This window comes from Mustela lutreola, chromosome 4 (assembly GCF_030435805.1).
Source record: "Mustela lutreola isolate mMusLut2 chromosome 4, mMusLut2.pri, whole genome shotgun sequence".
Classification (NCBI taxonomy): Eukaryota; Metazoa; Chordata; class Mammalia; order Carnivora; family Mustelidae; genus Mustela; species Mustela lutreola.
Window position 1 is genome coordinate 56,985,874 of NC_081293.1, and position 19,269 is coordinate 57,005,142.

A 19,269-nucleotide genomic window follows, 5' to 3' on the forward strand; every position below is an offset into this window, starting at 1 on the left:
GTGCCCCAATGTTCTTATTTTCTGATAATTATAGTAATGCATACTTATCGTCCAAAAAGACCAAACATTATAGAAAATATTTAGCATGGGCGCCCGCATGGCTCAGTCGGTTAAGCATCTGCCTTCGGCTCAGGTCATGATCTCAGGGTCTTGGGATGGAGCCCCGTGTCAGGCTCTGCTCAGCAAGTACTCTGCTTCTCCCTCTCCCTCTGCTGCTGCCCCTGCTTGTGCATGCGTGCTCTCTCTGTCAAATAATGTCTTAAAAAAAAAATTTAACATAAAATGTAAAAGCTTTCCTTAATATCAGCCTCCTAATAATTCACTAACAGTTTGGGGAATATTTCTCCAGATATATTTTTTTAAAACACACAAACAGGGGCTCCTGGGTGGCTCAGTGGGTTAAGCAAGCGTCTGCCTTTGGCTCAGGCCATGATCCCAGGATCCTGGGATAGAGGCTCATGTGGGGCTCCCTGCTCAGCAGGGAACCTGCTTCTCCCTCTCCCTCTGCCCCTTCCTCTGTTCATGCTCTTTCTCTTTCAAATAAGTAAATAAATCTTTAAAAACACATACACACACATATACACATAACCCACTTGTAACAGCATACACTTTTATGTATTTACTTAGAAAACGGGATCACACTACATAATGTTTTGAAACCTGCTTTACAAATTATCTTAGCCATTTTCCACATCTATAAATATAACCCTACTTCATTTTTCAAAACTATATGATTTCATCATATGATATAGTACCATTTATTTTAGCAATATCTTATTATGACCATTTGGGTCATATCCAAGTTTTCACCTTTAGAAACAATACTACAATGAACAACATCGCACTGATATCCCTGGACCTCCTCCCCGGTATATGTGTATTTTAGTAGGACACATATCTAGAAGGTGAATTTCTAGATAAAAAATTATGGACATTTAACATTTTAATAGCTATTGCAAAACTGTGTTGTAAGAAGAGGTTCTGGGAGTGGGAGCGCCTGGCTGGCTCACTGGGAAGAGCATGCAATTCTCAATCGCAGGGCTCTCGAACCCCACGTTAAGTGTAGAGATTACTTAAATAAATACATACATAAACTTAAGGGAAAAAAAAGTTGTGCCCATTTACTCTAACATTTATGAGTCTTTGGTTTATCATACCCTACCTACCCTCTATATTATGAATTGTTATAATTTTTGTGAATCTAATAGGCAAAAATGATTTGCTAATGTTTTAATTTACATTTCCATAATATTTAATAACACTGAACCTATTTTTAAATAATTTATATATTATCTTCTACTTGTACTGCAAATAATTTTTCTATTACAAACAAGTTTCCTAGCATGCTAGCTGCTATTAAAATTTAAAAGTTCAGGGGTGCTTGGGTGGTGCAGCTGGTTGAGCAGCTGACTCTTGGTTTCCACTAAGGTTGTGATCTCAGGGTCCTGGGATCGAACCCCATGTCAGGCTCTGTGCTTGGTGCAGACTCTGCTTGACACTCTTCCTCCCTCTCACTCTGCCTCTTCCTCTGTTCGCTCTCTCTAAAATAAATAAAATTCCTAAAAAAAATTTTTTTAATGTTTCAAAGGGTTCATAACAATGATTTAACCCTAACCATATCTAAAGCTTAGTAACTAAGCCTAATGTATTCATGAGTGAATTCACCAGGTACTTGCTATGCACCAGATTCTGGAACAATCATAAAGAAACAGCCCTAGGACAGACAAGTTGACAGGCATTTTCAATACAGTATGATATGTACGATAAGCAGGTACAGGGCACTACTAGAATATTTGAGAGAGAAACCCAACTTAAGGGGCACCTGGGTGGCTCAGTGGGTTAAGCCTCTGCCTTCGGTTCAGGTCATGATCTCAGGGTCCTGGGATCGAGCTCTGTATCTGGCTCTCTGCTTGGCAGGGGGCCTGCCTCCCCCCCTCTCTCTGCCTGCCTCTCTGCCTACTTGTAATCTCTCTCTCTGTCAAATAAATAAATAATAATAAAATCTTTTTAAAAAAAGAAACCTAACTTAATTCTGTTTAAGGGGAAGGCAGCACTGAAGGTGAGACCGGACAGATCATAAGGAACTAGTAGGCAGAAGGATGAGCAGGAGACTAGGGAGTTTTGGGCAGAAAAAAATTCATACATAAACACTGTGTCTGGGAACTACAAATATACAAGTATTGCTGAACCACAGTGTGAAAGGGGAAAGTGATACGAGATGAGGTTGAAAAGGAATATGATTGGGACGCCTGGTTGGCTCAGTTGGTTGGACGACTGCCTTCGGCTCGGGTCATGATCCTGGAGTCCCGGGATCGAGTCCCGCATCGGACTCCCAGCTCCATGGGGAGTCTGCTTCTCTCTCTGACCTTCTCCTCGTTCATGCTCTCTCTCACTGTCTCTCTCTCAAGTAAATAAATAAAATCTTTAAAAAAAAAAAAAGAAAAGGAATATGATTTTATCCTGTGGACAACACGAAACAACTGAATGATTGGAAGCAGGAGAGTATCCTGAACATACTTGCATCACTGAAGGAATACTCTGATTATAATGTAAAGACTGTATTAGGAAAGGGCAAGGCAAAAGCTAGGGAGACCCAGGTAGCAGGCTGTTGCAGAAATCCAAAAGAGGTATCAGTGGCCTCGCCAAGGCAGTGGCAATGACCATCTACCCATTCAATAAATATTTAGTGATCTACAACATGCTGAGCACTAAGGATAAAATGGCAAACAAAAAACGAGACTGCCCCCCTGCCCATCCTCTTTATACTTTGGCAGGGGAGATGGAAATTAATCAAATAATGAGGCATGCAAACAAATTTAGCCAACAAGTTTAAACAATGTTGCACCAGTCTAAGCAAAGAGCATTTATCTATTTTTTTTTTTTTTTTTTTAGAGAGGGAAAAGTGGGGAGGCAGAGGGAGGGGGAGAGAATCCCAAACAGGCTCCACATGGAGCCAAAACAGGGTTTGATCTCACAACCCTGAGATGATGACCTGAGCTGAAATCAAGAGTTAGATGCTCAGGGGTGCCTGGGTGGCTCAGCTGGTTAAGCCTCTGCCTTCAGCTCAGGTCATGATCCCAGGGTCCTAGAAGGATCAAGCCCCTGGGATCAAGGGGATCAAGCCCCACATCAGGCTCCCTGCTCAACAGAGAGCCTGATTCTCCCTCTCTCTTTGCCTGCTGCTCTGCCTACTTGTGCGCGCTCGCTCTCTCTGTCAAATAAATAAATAAAATCTTTTTTTTTTTTTTTTAAAGATTTTATTTATTTATTTGAGAGAGAGACAGTGAGAGAGAACATGAGCGAGGAGAAGGTCAGAGGGAGAAGCAGACTCCCCATGGAGCTGGGAGCCCGATGTGGGACTCGATCCCGGGACTCCAGGATCATGACCTGAGCCGAAGGCAGTCGTCCAACCAACTGAGCCACCCAGGCGCCCCAAATAAATAAAATCTTAAAAAAAAAAAAAAAAGTCAGATGCTCAATAGACTGAGCCACCCAGGTACTCCAAGGCAAAGAACATTTGTAAGAGAACAATCTGACCTATTTTGGGGCAAGGAAGAATTCCTTGTAAGTGGTACTCTGGACTTCTATCTGAAAGATGAGTAGGAGTTGCTAGGCAAGGAAGACTGTAAGTTTAAGAGCCCTGGGATGACAGGAAACATGGCAAGTATGGAGAACGTGCAGAATGAGGAGAAGGTACAATAAGACGAAGCTGGAAAGTAAGTAGGGGCTAGGCCATAAAAGAATTCAAGAACTATTGGTAGATGAAATCGGGGGGGCCTGGTAAGGGGAGGAGAAATGAAATATAAAGGAAAGAAATATTACACATGACTTCCAGAGTTCAAGCTTCTGAAATAGTAGTAAGAAAGAAATGGACCATTTTAAGGGCACCTGGGTGGCTCAGTTAGGCGTCTCTTTGTTTCAGCTCAGGTCTTGATCTCATGGGTCATGGGGAGCTTGCTTGAAGAGTCTTTGCCTCTGCCCCTACCCTCACTCTCACTTGTACTTGCTTTCTCTAAAATAAATAAATCTTACCAAAAAAAAAGGAAAGAAACCATTTTAAATCATGGGAGATAGAATCCAAAAATACTTCGTAATTAACTGAACAGATGCTCAATAGACTGAGCCACCCAGGTACTCCAAGGCAAAGAACATTTGTAAGAGAACAATCTGACCTATTTTGGGGCAAGAAAGAAAAGTCAAGATTTCTGACTTAGTCTATGGCTAGATATACCATTTAAGAATAGGGAATATTGGAGACAGAGTGGGTATAAGAAAATAGAAAAGAATAAATTCAATTTTAGGTGCCCAGTAATGGGTTGGGGTGTCTGTGGCCAGTAAGATAAACACAGGTCTAGATTCTGGAGACAGAGCTAACCTGAAGAAAGATTTAGAGATTATCAGCACATGCACAGGAGCCATAGGAGGGATTAGTTATATCCATCTATATATGTAGCTATACTTCTTTATTTCTATACTTACTGTCTGCTTGCTATAAGAAATGCATTGTGTTAATTTAAATAAATGATTTCACTTAAGCCTTAAAAGTGGAAAAAGCTTATTATTAATTTTATTTATTTATTTATTTATTTTGAGAGAGGGCGTGCGCACAGCGTGCACATGCGCATGTGAGCAAAGTGGGGAGGGACAGAGACAGAATCCCAAACGGGGATTCTGTGGAGCCTGACGGGGAGGTCTTGATCCCACCGCCGAGATCATGACCTGAGCTGAAATCAAGAACCAGATACTTCAGTGATTGAGTCACCCAGGTCCCCCATTGATATCACTCTTTAAAAGGGAAACATGGGCAAAGAAACATAAAGTGACTTGCTCAAGGTTACATAGCTAGTAAGTAATATAACTAGGATTTAAACCCTAATATGTCTGACTCCGAAGTCTGTGATATTAGTCACTATGCTCAGGAAGAATACATAGTGAGAAGACGCAAGGCCTGGTAAGGGGAGGAGATCTGTAGGAATGCCAATACTGGAAGTACGAACAAGAATACAAAAAGACCTTAACAAAACTTAGAAATGTTAGCTGGAGAGGGAAGAAAACCTCTGTGATATCGCAGAACCCAACGTAAGAGAAATTTTCAAGAAAGGAAACACTGCCTTACTGCTGTTTTTAAGTCATAAAAAAAAAAAACTTTAAAATAAATTGGATGGTTTTCCATTGTGAAATTTTCAAATTCACTTTTTAAATTTTTTAAATTAAATTCAATGAATTAACATATAATGTATTACTAGATTCAGAGGTATTGTTCAGTGATTCATCAGTCTTGTACAATACCCTGGGCTCATTATTACATCACATGCCCTTCCCAATGTCCATCATCCAGTTACCCCATCCCCCTAGCCCCTTCGAATTTACTTTTTAAAAATTTGATACAACACTGAATTTCTCACTTGATAACTAGTCCTAAGAAGTGACATAATACATTTATAATACCGGTGACAGTTTCCAGATCTCCAACTTATGAGTAAATCATTTTCCAAAAGTTTGTGGGCATGCATGTGTGGGTGTGTGTATGTATGCATGTGCCTGTTCAGCATTAAGAAAGCATTGTTCTGGGACGCCTGGGTGGCTCAGTTGGTTAAGCAGCTGCCTTCAGCTCAGGTCATGATCCCAGGGTTCTGGGATCGAGTCCCGCATCGGGCTCCTTGATCGGCATGGAGCCTGCTTCTCCCTCTGCCTCTGCCTGCCTCTCTGTCTGCCTGTGCTCACTCGCTCTCTCTCCCTCTGTCTGTCTGACAAATAAATAAATAAAATCTTTAAAAAAAAAAAAAAAAAAAAAAAAAGAAAGCATTGTTCTGGTAAAAACTGACTTTAAGAAAAAAATCAAAAATTAAAAAAAAAGAAACCACTAAAGTTCCTCCCTTAGTCCCTAAAATCCTGTATCCCCTATAATGATATATTACTACTTTTTACCTAAATAGTAAACCAGCAGAAGAGAAACTGCATTGCTCTCAACCATAGAAGCTCATTAGTAAGAAGGGAATTCTCAGCCAGCCTTTGCAGCAAGGCAGGTCCTCCCTACGGGACAAAACAATAACTTCTGCAACACTACTGCTGCTCAGTGTTCTAAAGAAGTATAAAAGGAAAAAAAGTAAATCAACTACCCTCGATCACTTTCACTATTTACCAGTGGTCGTCCATGTATACCATATATAAAGCTAAAACTAGACAATTAGTTAAAATGATACTGGGGAAGATATTAACAGCATAGTCTTTGAATCTCCAGTTCCCACATAAAAACAAGCAGGGCAATTAGGACAACAAACTTAAAAATCCACAGACATATAGGACAAAAGTAAGAAACAAGTATTTTCATAAGATTTCCAAAACACGAACAGATAGAGACAAGACTTATATATATGGGGCAAGGGGGAGATCTGCTGGTCCTAAGAACAGATACTCCCTAGAAAGCACAATGGACCAATTTAAGGATAGCAGCTGAAAGCAGAAAAGATTTTGTACACTGAAGGGCGATTATAAGGAACCAGAAGTAAGGTCTGAAAGAGGCTGGAGCAGCCTGGACCCTTTATGAACTTTCAAAATTTACACGCCAATGCTTCCTTTCCAGGACAAAGGTCCATAATAAGGAGAAAGGGTTGGATCTGGGATCCAAATTGAGGAAGCCAGGGATCACAGAAGCAAAGGAAGAGAAGATCGAGATAAAAGTGAGGGAAAAGACAGCCAGAGCTCAGAAAGTGGGAGATCTTTTTTTTTTTTTAACAGCTTTATATTGAGATATAATTTACATACCAAACAGTAACAGAAGCAGCAGCTCTAGAGCTATGAAGCTTGAAAACTATTCTGACCCATGCCTGCCCATTTAAAGCTCATAAAGAGTCAGTAGAGCACACAACACTCCATCTTAGGGTTGTGAGGTGGAACCCCACACTGGGTGTAGAGATTACAATACAAAATCTTAAAAAAAAAAAAAAAAAAGATTAATTTCACCTAAAAATGAGCAACAGTAAAGAATAAAGTTCTTAAAAAAAAAAAAAGAATAAAGTTCTTAACACCAAAATAAATAAATAAATAAATAAACCCAAATAATCCAATTAAAAAATGGGCAGAAGACATGAACAGACATTCTTCCAAAGACATTACAGACGGTCAACAGACACATAAAAAGATGCTGAATATCACTCACCACCAGGGAAATGCAAATCAAAACTACAATGAAATATCACCTTACACTGTCAGAATATCTAAAATCAAAAACACAAGAAACATCAGGTGCTGGCAAGGATGTAGACAAAAGGGAACTGTTGCGCACTATTGGTAGGAATGCAAACTGGTGCAGCCATTGTGGAAAACAGTATGGAGGTTCTTTGAAAAGTTAAAAATAGAGGCTACCTAAGCTACGCTAAGATCCAGAAACTGCACTACTGGATATTTACCCAAAAATACAAAACACTGTATTCAAAGGGATACACCCTATGCTTATTACAACATTATTTACAACAGCCAAACTATGGAAGCAGCCCAAGTGTCCACTGACAGAGGAATGGATATTATCCAGCCATAAAAAAAGAATGGATGGACTCTTGCCATTTGCAACACGGATGAATATTATACATACAATGAATATTATCCAGCCATACAATGAATATTATCCAGCCATAAAAAAAGAATGGATGGACTCTTGCCATTTGCAACACGGATGGAGTGAGAGAGTATGATGCTAAGCAAAATGAGTCAGGGAAGGCAAATACCATATGATTTTACTCATATGTGGAATTTAAGAAACAAAACAAACGAACAAAGGGGAAAAAAGGGAGAAAGATAAACCAAGAAAGAGACTCTTAACTATAGAGAATAAACGTCTCGTTACTAGAGGGGAGCAGAACTGGAGGAGAGCTGAAATAGATGATGTGGATTAAAGATGCTCATCATCATGAGCCCTAACTAATGTACAGAACTGGTGAATCACTACACTGGACACCTGGAAATAATTTAACACTGTATGTTAACTATACTGGAATTAAAATTAAAAATGTAATTTAAAAAAAGACAGCTGAATCCCACAAAAAGTAACCAGGAGAGGGGAAAAAGAATAAGCGAATAATATCCCCACAAATCATGAAAGAGCTCTAGAAAGGCACCCCCATAAAACAAATGGAAAGTATAGCATATTTCTGAATAAGCTGAGAGAAATTTTTAAATGATGTAAGAAAGAACAAGAAAAATCAAAATGAGAAAAACAAAAAAATGACGTGAAATGACTCAACAAAGAAACAGAAATAAAGACTTCACAAACGAAGACTTTACTGGAAGGAATAGAAGACTGAGCAAACATAAGAGCTAATGCCTTAAAAATAGGAAATCCTGGGGCACCTGGGTGGCTCAGTGGGTTAAAGCCTCTGCTTTCGGCTCAGGTCATGATCCCAGCGTCCTGGGATAGAGCCCCACATTGGGCTCTCTGCTCAGCAGGGAGACTGCTTCCTCCTCTCTCCCTCTGCCTGCCTGTCTGCCTACTTGAGATCTCTGTCTGTCAAATAAATAAAATCTTTAAAAAAAAAAAAAAAAAGGAAATCCTGAAAAAGTGAAATAGAGATGAAAAGAATTTGAGGTCAAGTGACAAAGAGGGAAAAAAAAAGAAACCAACATCCATAAAGAGTCCCTAAAGGGAGAAAAAAAAAAAAAGCAATCAGACAAACCAAACACCAAAAAAATTGTAATTCAAGGAAATTCTGCTGAAATATTAAATATATTTGATGCTATAGTGTGCCCACAAAACATAACCAAGAACAATACCAAATACATTCTTTTAGTACAAAATACATTCTAATAACACTACTGATTAAAGATTTATGTATTCTAGGGCGCCTGGGTGGCTCAGTGGGTTAAGCCGCTGCCTTCGGCTCAGGTCATGATCTCAGGGTCCTGGGATCGAGTCCCGCATCAGGCTCTCTGCTCAGCAGGGAGCCTGCTTCCTTCTCTCTCTCTCTCTCTCTCTGCCTACTTGTGATCTCTGTCTGTCAAATAAATAAATAAAATCTTTAAAAAAAAAAAAAAAAAAAAAAAAAAAAGATTTATGTATTCTAGAGAAAGAGAGTACCTGTGCGAGTGTGGGGAAGGGCAGAGGAAGAGAATTTTCAAGCAGACTTCCCACTGAGTGCAGAGCCTGATGTGGGGCTCAATCTCACAACCCGTAAGATCAAAACCTGATACAAAACCAAGAGCTGGACGCCTAACCTGTGCCACCCAGGAATCCCTGATTTTTAAAGATTTTTAAATTTTGCCTAAAGGCAAAATCTTATAAGGAAAAAAAAATCAGACTGGAATTAGGTTTTTTCCAGCATGCTTCACTCCCCAGAACAATGGCAAAACATATTCTAGATACTGAAGAAAGAAAATATGAACCAAGAATTTTAATATCCAGCCAAATGGTTTCCAGGTATAAATTTATAAACATGCTATTATCAAAAGGCAGTATTATTTCCATAAGCCCTTCTTCAGGAATCTACTAGATAATAAGTCACAGACAACAAAAATGATTGGACAGACACTGACATAAGAACTGACAGCCTTACTATCAGTGGATGTTAATATCACAAAAAGAGAAAGAACTACACATTATTACTCCTATAACATAGTTTTGCCCTAATTAAACAAACAAACCTGAATTTTCAGAAAATACAGAAGACAGAGGTACATGTTAAATGACTGCACAAGGAAGCAATACTCTAGATTATGGAAACTTGGTTTCTTAAACAACAAAAAAAGCTGTAAGGAAAAACCAGATGATGGGAGCCTGGGTGGCTCAGTGGGTTGGGCCTCCGCCTTCAACTCAGGTCATGATCTCGGGGTTCTAGTATTGGGTCCCACATCGGGCTCCCTGCTTCCCCCTCTCTCTCTGCCTGCCTCTCTGCATACTTGTGATCTCTGTCAAATAAATAAATAAAACCTTTAAAAAAAAATAGATGAGAAAGGAAGCCATATATTAAAGAGATTTAATGAAGTCACACAATTTATAAATATTTGGATCCAGATTCAAGACAAAAACTCTAAAAGAAAAAAACAAAGCAATCATGAGGTAACTGACAATCTGAACACTACCTAACATTTGGAGATACTAATTACTGTTAATTTTAAATGTGGTAACAGTATTGCGTTAAAAAAAACAAACAAGCAATTCTTTTCTTTTAGGGACACATACCCAAATATTTAGGGATGTAATAATATGTTTTCTATGGTTTGCATCAAAATAATTCAGGAGCAGGAAGTCAGTGGGCAGTGGATAAAATAAGGTAATTGTTGCAGCTGGAGAATGAATATGCAAGGTTCATTAGACTGTCAACTTTTGTGTATGTTTAAAATTTTCTACTATAAAAAGTTAAAAGAAGAGGTGCCTGGGTGGCTCAGTCATTAGGCATCTGCCTTTGGCTCAGGTATGATCTCAGGAACCTGGGATCAAGCCTCAGCGGAAGCCAGCCTCTCCCTCTCCAATTCCCCCTGCTTGTGTTCCCTCTCTTGCTGTCAAATAAATAAATAAAATATTTTAAAAAAAAAAAAAAAGTTAAAAGAAAAGACATGGACTTAGTATTCTGATCCATTCATTCAATAAATATTTGTGAATATTACCCCCTCTTACATATAGAAACTCATTTTGTTTCAACCTTTGTGTTTTCAAGATCTCATTATGCAAAGTCTTAAAAAAGCCTTCTCATGAAAACGAGCAAGACCCCCATTCTGACTTAAAGACCATGATAGGCTGGCTATAACTTCCTTCTGAAGTAGACTCAATTCTAAAAATGACAATCTTGGGGTGCTGGGTGGCTCAGTCAGTTAAGTGACTCTTGAATTTGGCTCAGGTCATGATCTCAGGATTGTGAGATCAAGCCCCTTTCAGGGCTTCACGCTGGGCATAGAGTGTGCTTGGGATTCTTTCTCCCTCTCCCTCTCTGCCCCCACACCCATGTTCTCTCCCCACCGCCCATCTCTCTCTCCAAGAAAAAAAAAAGACTACCAAAACTAGTCCACAAAGGACAGTATTTTTGTTCAAACAATCATCCTATAAACTCAATTAGAGAAAGCATGATAAAATACTTACCTGTTTTATATGTGGATTCATGGCCATTTCAGTTACATTCTTTTTGGTCTCACAGAAAATAATAGCCCTCCCTTCAGACCCACTGTAGACTTGAAGGACATCTCCAATAACTGCTGGCCTTTGAGACCAATGGCACTGGATAGCCAAATGCTTTGAGGAAAGAAAATATCAAGTATCTGTTTCATAAAAATTAGTGAAAAAAGACTTATTTTGTAAATATTTTTTCTATCTGTTCAAGAATTGGCCTTTTTGGCATAGAGTAATACAATTCTCCTCAACCCCAACTTAAAAACAATATACAAATGGCCATCAATAAGTGAAAGGATAAACAAACTGTTGTATATTAATATAATGTAATACTATTCAATAATTAAAAGGAACTAAAAAAAGAGAAAACAATCAACTATTGATATATGCAACAATATGGATTAATGTCAAAACATATGCTAGGTAAATGAAGCCTTACAGGAAGAGAATACACACAGGATTCCATTTATATCAAGTTCTAGGTGGGTTGCCTGGGCGGCTCAGTGGGTTAAGCCTCTGCCTTCAGCTCAGGTCATGATCTCAGGGTTCTGGGATCAAGCCCCGCATCCGGCTCTCTGCTCAGCGGGGAGCCTGCTTCCCCCCTGCCCCACCAGTGATCTCTGTCTGTCAAATAAATAAATAAAGTCTTTAGTTAAAAAAAAGTTCTAGAATAGGCAAAACTAATCTACGGCAGAAAAAACTCGGAACAAGGTCACTTGGGTGGCTCAGTCAGATAAGCAGCTGACTCTTGATCTCAGCTCTGGTCTCAATCTCAGGGTCATGAGTTTAAGCCCTGTAGGCTCCACACCCACTTAAAAAAAAAGAAGAAGAGAAAAAAAGTCAGAACAGTGGCTATCCCTGGATGGGGGACTTGACTGAGTAGGGGCATGAGGGAAATTTCTGGGATGATGGTAAGGGGTTTGGGTGATACATGTGTCATGAATCTGTCAAAACTAAAGCAAGTGCACTTAAAATTCTGGAGTTTTTTGTATCTAAATCCTGTATTTTAAAAACTGTAAATATTATGTGAACCTCAAAAATATACAAATTAAAAGAAGCCAAACATAAAAAGGTCACATATTATAGGATTACATTTATATGAAGTAACCAAAATAATTAAGTCCCTAGGGACAGAAAGCAGACTGGTGATGCCAGGGGCTAGGAAAAAGGGAGAATGGAAGAACTAACTGCTTCATGGATACGGGGTTTCCTTTTGGGGTGATGAAGTTTCTGGAAGTGGAAAGAAGCTATGGTTGCACAATATCATGCACGTACAGACACTCAACTGTACATATTATACAGTTTATGTTAATTTTGCCTTAAAAAATCTGTAAATATTGAGCTCTAGTTAACAATATGCATGCTAAAGTACTTATGAGGAACTATGCTCATTTCTGCAATATGAAAGGAATTAAAAAAAAGATGGATATAAGGATAAGTAGCTAAATGATAAAACAAATATAGTAAAATACTAATGGTAGAGCTAGCTGATGGCTATATGAGTGTTCACTGTAAAAATCTGACTTTGGACACCTGGGTTGCTTAGTCGGTTAAGCATCTGTCCTCAGCTCATGTCATGATCCCAGAGTCCTGAGACTGAATCCCACATCGGACTCCCTACTCTTCCCTCTGCCTGCTGCTCCCCAACTCCTTAGATTCTTTGTCTCTGACAAATAACAAAATAAAATCTTTAAAAAATAATAAAATAAAATAAAAATAAAAACATTTTAAAAATAATAAAACCTTTAAAACAATGTTGGGGAGAAAGATCGGGCTTTAAAGAGGGCACTTGATATAATGAGCACTGGGTATGATATGCAACCCCTGAATCTCTAAATTCTATCCCCAAAACTAATAATACAGTATATGTTAATTAAATTTATTTTAAATAAAAAACTTTTAAAATAATAATAAATAAAACTTAATAATGTAGGGGGAAAACTGGTGTATATCCTAAATCTGTGCATTTTAACATATATCTCAAAAAATTGTTTTTAAAATGTAATACATATTAATTACAGAGCACCTGGAAAACAGAAAAGAACAAAGAAGAACACAAAGAATCATTTGTACCGCCTATGACAGTGTTTTGCTTCTTCCCATTCTCAAAAGAAACCAAGAATCTAAATCTGCAAGCCTTACAATCTAATCATCAATTCACAGGAAAATGAAGGTGGAGAAACACATTAAAGAACACCTTAGGACTACAAATCAGCAAAATTGAGACTGTGGGAAATTCATCATTTGAAAGATAATCATTTCCTTTTAACCAAATAATTAGAAGAAAAAAGAGACAGAGGAAAATGTACATATAAAAGATTTAAGAGGGGCGCCTGCATGGCTCAGTGGGTTGAGGCCTCTGCCTTCAGTTCAGGTCATGGTCTCAGGGTCCTGGGAGCAAGCCCCACATTAGGGAAGCCTGCTTCCTCCTCTCTCTCTGCCTGCCTCTCTACCTACTTGTGACCTCTGTCTCTGTCAAATAAATAAAATCTTTAAAAAAAAAAAAAAAAAAAAAAGAGGGGCGCCTGGGTGGCTCAGTGGGTTAAAGCCTCCGCCTTCAGCTCAGGTCATGATCCCAAGGTCTTAGGATAGAGCCCCATGTCAGGCTCTCCACTCCGCAGAGAGCCTGCTTTCTCCTCACTCTCTCTGCCTGCCTGTGATCTCTGTCAAATAAAAAATAAATAAATAAATCTTTAAAAAATAAAAAATTAAATAAAAAGATTTAAGAGAAACATAAACCAGTGGCAATTTATTTTTTTTAAGCAGGCACAGCTTGAAGTCATAACCCTGAGATCAAGACCTCAGTTGAAATCAAGAGTTGGTCACTTGTGGGGCACCTGGGTGGCTCAGTGGGTTAGGCCTCTGCCTGTCACTCAGGTCATGATCTCAGGGTCCTGGGATTGAGCCCTGCATTGGGTTTTCTGCTCAGCAGGGATTCCCCCTCTCTCCCTGCCTGCTGCTCTGCCTACTGTCAAATAAAAAAATAAAATCTTTAAAGAGAAAAAAGAGTTGGTCACTTAAACCAACTGAGCCACCCAAGCACCCCAGACCAGTGGCAATTTAAAGATCTTATTTGGATCCAGATTGAAACTACTAAAAAAACAAACAAACCACTAGGGTAATGTGGATACTAGGTATTTCATAATACTAAAGAACCACTGGGTTTTTTCCTACTGTGATAACTATGGTTTTTGCTTTGGGTTTTTTTTTTTTTTTTTTCCAAATTACTGTTTTTTTAAAGATTATTTATTTATTTATTTGATGGACAGAGATCACAAGTAGGCAGAGAGGCAGGCAGAGACAGAGAGAGAAGCAGGCTCCCTGATGAGCAGAGAGCCTGATGCGGAGCTCAATCCCAGGACCCTGGAATCACAACCTGAGCCGAAGGCAGAGGCCTTAACCCACTGAGCTACCCAGGAGCCCCTTTGCTTTGTTTTTTAAAGAATACTTATCCTTTATCTAATTTTTAAAAATTTTATTTATTTACTTGAGAGAGCGAAAGTGAAAGAGATCGCAGAGGGGAAGGGAGAAGCAGATTCACGGCTGAGTAGGGAGCCCCATGTGGGCTCAATCCTAGGACACTGGGATCATGACCCAAGCCGAAGGCAGAGGCTTAAGTGAGCCACACAGTTGCCCCAAGAAAATACTTATCCTTTAAAAAATATATACAATTACGTGAAAATGAAATGATGACTGGATTGCTTCAAAGGTAGGAATGAAGGTATGGGGGTTTAGAAAAGATCATTAAAGCCTGGTGATGAGTATATCAGGTCCCTTATAATATTCAATTTCTGTGTATGTTTGAAAACATCCTTAATAAATTTTTTTCACTGATATATTCTACCCTTACAAAATTTTCAGCCATTATAAAATACAAAAGAAAGCTTCCTTTGACTATTCCATACTGTTAAAGTCCTCTTTTCCAGGAACTAATTATTATTAGCAGTTTGATGTTATCTTTATACATTTAACATAAATATCTGAAAAATCCATTTAGCATTAATATATTTTTTGGAAAATATGACATAATTCTAGGGGCACCTGGGTGGCTTAGTTGATTAAGTGTCTGAGCTTTGGCTCAGGTCATGATCTCTCTCTCTCTCTCTCTATATATATATATATACACACACACACATATATATATTATAATTCTATACGTATCATTTTGTAATTTAGGTTTTGCCACTCAATTCATTCTCTTTTCTTTTTAAGATTTTATTTATTTGACATAGAGAGAGCGAGCTTAAGCAGGGGGAGTGGTAGAGGGAGAGAGAGAAGTAAGGTCCCCACTGAACAGGGAGCCCAATGCAGGGCTCTATTCCAGGATACCCAGTATCGTAACCTGAGCTAAAGGCAGATGTTTAACTGACTGCACCACCTAAGCACTCCCACATTCATTCTTTTTAACAATTCCATTGTATTTATACATTATACTATTGCTTATTTAGACCATTTTAATTTACATACACGTAACACATACACGCATATCTATTAAATGGAAAGTGACCTATACGGTACCTGTCATAAATGCATATTACTTATATTCCATTCCATTCCATTCCCTTTTCCCTTTTCTTTCTTTTTAAGTAAGTTCTATACCCAACACAGTACTTGTACTCATGACCCTGAGATCAAGTCACACTCTCTGAGCCAGACAGGCACCCCGCCCCCTCCTTAATTTTTTTTTTAAAATATACTATTAGTTTGAATTTTCACAGAGTGAAAATTATCCACCTTTTCCTTTATGGTATTTTCTTCTGACTTTATGTTTAGAAAAGCTTTCCCTTTACTGAAATCAAATAACTGTTCATCTGTATTTGCTTTAAATGATTTTATAGCTCACTTTTTAAAAATTTATTTATTTATTTAATTGACACAGAGAGAGAGCGCGTGCGCACGCGAGAGGGAACACAAGCAGGGGGAGAATGAAAGGGAGAAGCAGGCTTCCGCTGAGCAGGGAGCCCGAAGCGGTGCTCAATTCCAGGACACAGGATCATGACCTGAGCTGAAGGCAGATGGTTAATGCCTGAGCCATCCAGGCACCGCTATGGCTCACTTTTTAAAATTCTTTTGAGGGGGCACCTGGGTGGTGCAGTTGGTTAAGTGTCCAACTTAGCTTTGGCTCAGGTCACGATGTTAGAGTCCTGGGATCAAGCCCCACCTCAGGCTTGGTGCTCAGCACAGAGTCAGTTTGTGACTCTTTCTTCCTCTGCTCCTTCCCCCCATCCCATGCCCTCTTTCTCCCGGTCTCTTAAATCTTTAAAAAAGTTTATTTTCTTACATAAAAAAATAAACTTTTTTAAAGATTCAAACTTTTTAAAAGATTTTATTTATTTATTTTAAAGAGAGAGACAGTGGGAGATAGCATGAAACAGGAGAAGGTCACAGGGAGAAGCAGACTCCCCAGTGGAGCTGGGAGCTCGATATAGGACTTGATCCTGGGACTCTGGGATCATGACCTGAGCCAAAGGCAGTCGCTTAACCAACTGAGGCACCCAGGTGGCCCCAAAATAAATTCTTTTGAGAATTTTTTTGGTATAGGGTATGGGATGGAGATCTAACCTTTTCACCTAAGTTTTTTTTTTAACTTTTTAAAAATATTTTATTTATGTATTTGACAGAGATCACAAGCAGGCAGAGAGACAGGCAGAGCGAGGGGGAAGCAGGTTCCCTGCCGAGCAGAGAGCCCAATGCGGGGCTTGATCCCAGGACCCTGGGAACACGACCTGAGCCAAAGGCAGAGGCTTAACCCACTGAGCCATCCAAGCACCCCTTCATCTAAGTTTTAACACATTAAACCTCCCAGTGTTCTTCTCTTCAAATTGATCTAAACTGCCCCCTTTGTCATTTTCTACACACTTTAAGCTTCTCTCTACAGGGGCGCCTGGGTGGCTCAGTGGGTTAAAGCCTCTGCCTTCGGCTCAGGTCATGATCCCGGAGTCCTGGGATCGAGCCCCACATCGAGCTCTCTGCTCAGCAGGGAGTCTGCTTCCTCCTCTCTCTCTGCCTGCCTCTCAGCCTACTTGTAATCTCTGCCTGTCAAATAAATAAATAAAATCTTTAAAAAAAAAAAAAGCTTCTCTCTACAGCTGCTTATATATTACTTGCTCAGACTTGTCTGCTAACATACTTTTCTCCTCCAATTTATTCTATTCTACTCCTCAATCTCAGACCACAGATGAGATACCTGTGTATCTCATTGACTAAAGGCAAAAAAAGAAAAGACTTGGGGATTCCTGGGTATCTCAGTCAGTTAAGCGTCTTGTCTTCAGCTCAGGTCATGATCCCAAGAATCCTGGTATCAAGTCCCGCATCAGGCTCCGTAACTGCCACTCTGCCTGCCACTCCCCCTGCTTGTGCACACACTCTCTCTAAGAAATAACTTAATTAATCAATTAATCAATCTGGAAGAATAGAAGGAAAAGGAAAAGAAGAAAAATAGATAGATTTGGTCTGAACTGGTACCCAAAACTTAAGTTTAGCTTCAAAAAATTTCAAATACCAATAAAAGCTACAATCTATCATGCCAGAAAGCTACTTACTTCCACAGTAGTTGCAGCCTTTTGAGTCATTTTTCCAACAAGGTCAACTTGTTCATATCTGGATTTCATGTATTTTTTTGCAACTTTGTACACCCACTGTGGGCAAGTTGCAGAAAAAAGTAAAGTCTGAGGATTGTCTTCAGAATCTTAAATAAACAAAAAGAAATCAAATGCTTTCTTAATATCCATGATGTAGTCAGCTCTTGAAAATCCCCCTCCACAAATTTCAAAGAAATCATAAAAAATTCAAAATTTGGGTACATTTTGAATAGACAAACTTCATTACTATTATTAGAACAGTCAACTTTCAAAACTGGGGGAAAATATCAAGAAAACTGAGCCCTGAGGAAAGGTGAGAATTTAAGAAGGGACAATGAGCAAAGAAATCAGTACAATGAGTTCATAAATCTAACTACTGCCTACAAAAAAAATACATGAAAGAAAGCATAGGAAGGTAACACAGAGTTAAAGGACGCCATTGTACTTTGTTGTGTGGAAAGAGAGCAGATACCAAGTAACTTAAGTTTTGTTAGAACACTAGGGATGACGTAATAATAATTATGAAATTAAAAATCCGTAACTTTTAAATATAAGAAGCATGGCTAATGTGTTTATTTTTAATTAGGATATACCAGTTTTGTAGGATTCATGGATAATATCTTCGACTTGTTCAGCAAAACCTAAATCTAACATTTGATCCACTTCGTCAAGCACAACATGGCGCAGTTTAGAAAGATCTAACCGGCCGCTCTGCAGATGGTCTTTGATACGACCAGGAGTCCCGACCAAGATGTCAATACCATTTCGAATATGATTAACTGTGAGAGAAGAGAAATTGCAGTAATATGTAAGAATCAAATATGTGTTCTCACATTTCTTCAGATTTAAGTACGAAATAGATCTTTGCACTACTACCACACATATCTACTCACTTTGGCTTTGATAGGATGTCCCACCATAAAAACATGCCACACTGAGTTTCCTAGTGATATCTTTGAAGTCTTTGGCTACTTGGTTTGCCAGTTCCCTTGTAGGAGCCAAAACAAGAACCTAAGCAAGAGGGTTAAAAAATAAAAAGAAACTTCTCTAAAGACATCTAAATTCAAACTGAGGATATTTTTTCTTAAGGTACATTTAAAAACTAGGAATCTCAACATTAAGTCATAGTATTTAAAGACAGAGCACACACACACATAAATTAATTTAAAAAATAAAGACAGCACAAATGATAACAAGAATAGTAACTTATAATACTCTTCAGGTCTCTCTTCAAAACTCACTTTCTCAATGAGGTTCTTAACCCTCTTTTCCTATGCTTCACTCCTCCCTTAACTGTTTCTCCTCAGTCACTTAAGTCATGTAAAATATTTATGTTTTACTTATTTAAATGTTTATTGTCTGTCACACCCCTAAAATATTTAGCTCCAGGGTCGCAGGGATTTATGTCAATTTAAGTTACTGTATTCCTTATGCTTCAAACAGTGCCTGGCACACAACCAGTGCTTTACATGAATTACATAATTCAATCCTCACAAAAACCCTATGAAGTGGCATTATTATCCTAATTTTACAGATGAAGAACCCAGGTCTTAGAGCTAAGTTAAGAGTTTTGCCCAAGTTCAAACAGCTAGAAAC

The 19,269-nt window shown here is 38.8% G+C and overlaps 1 protein-coding gene across 2 annotated transcripts in view; it reads right to left on the bottom strand.

The window, feature by feature from the left end:
* DDX50 (DExD-box helicase 50) overlaps positions 1 to 19,269 on the bottom strand; it is a 36,894-nt gene that overhangs the window by 9,445 nt on the left and 8,180 nt on the right. Inside the window, exons 5-8 of one of the 2 annotated variants that reach the window (XM_059170079.1) lie at positions 18,567 to 18,684; positions 18,267 to 18,452; positions 17,635 to 17,780; positions 11,066 to 11,215 (exon numbers count right to left, since the gene is read on the bottom strand). In XM_059170079.1, coding sequence (XP_059026062.1) covers positions 11,066 to 11,215; positions 17,635 to 17,780; positions 18,267 to 18,452; positions 18,567 to 18,684 — 600 coding nt within the window. The remainder of the gene's footprint in view (positions 1 to 11,065; positions 11,216 to 17,634; positions 17,781 to 18,266; positions 18,453 to 18,566; positions 18,685 to 19,269) is intronic. The other variant, XM_059170080.1, reaches the window with a different exon arrangement.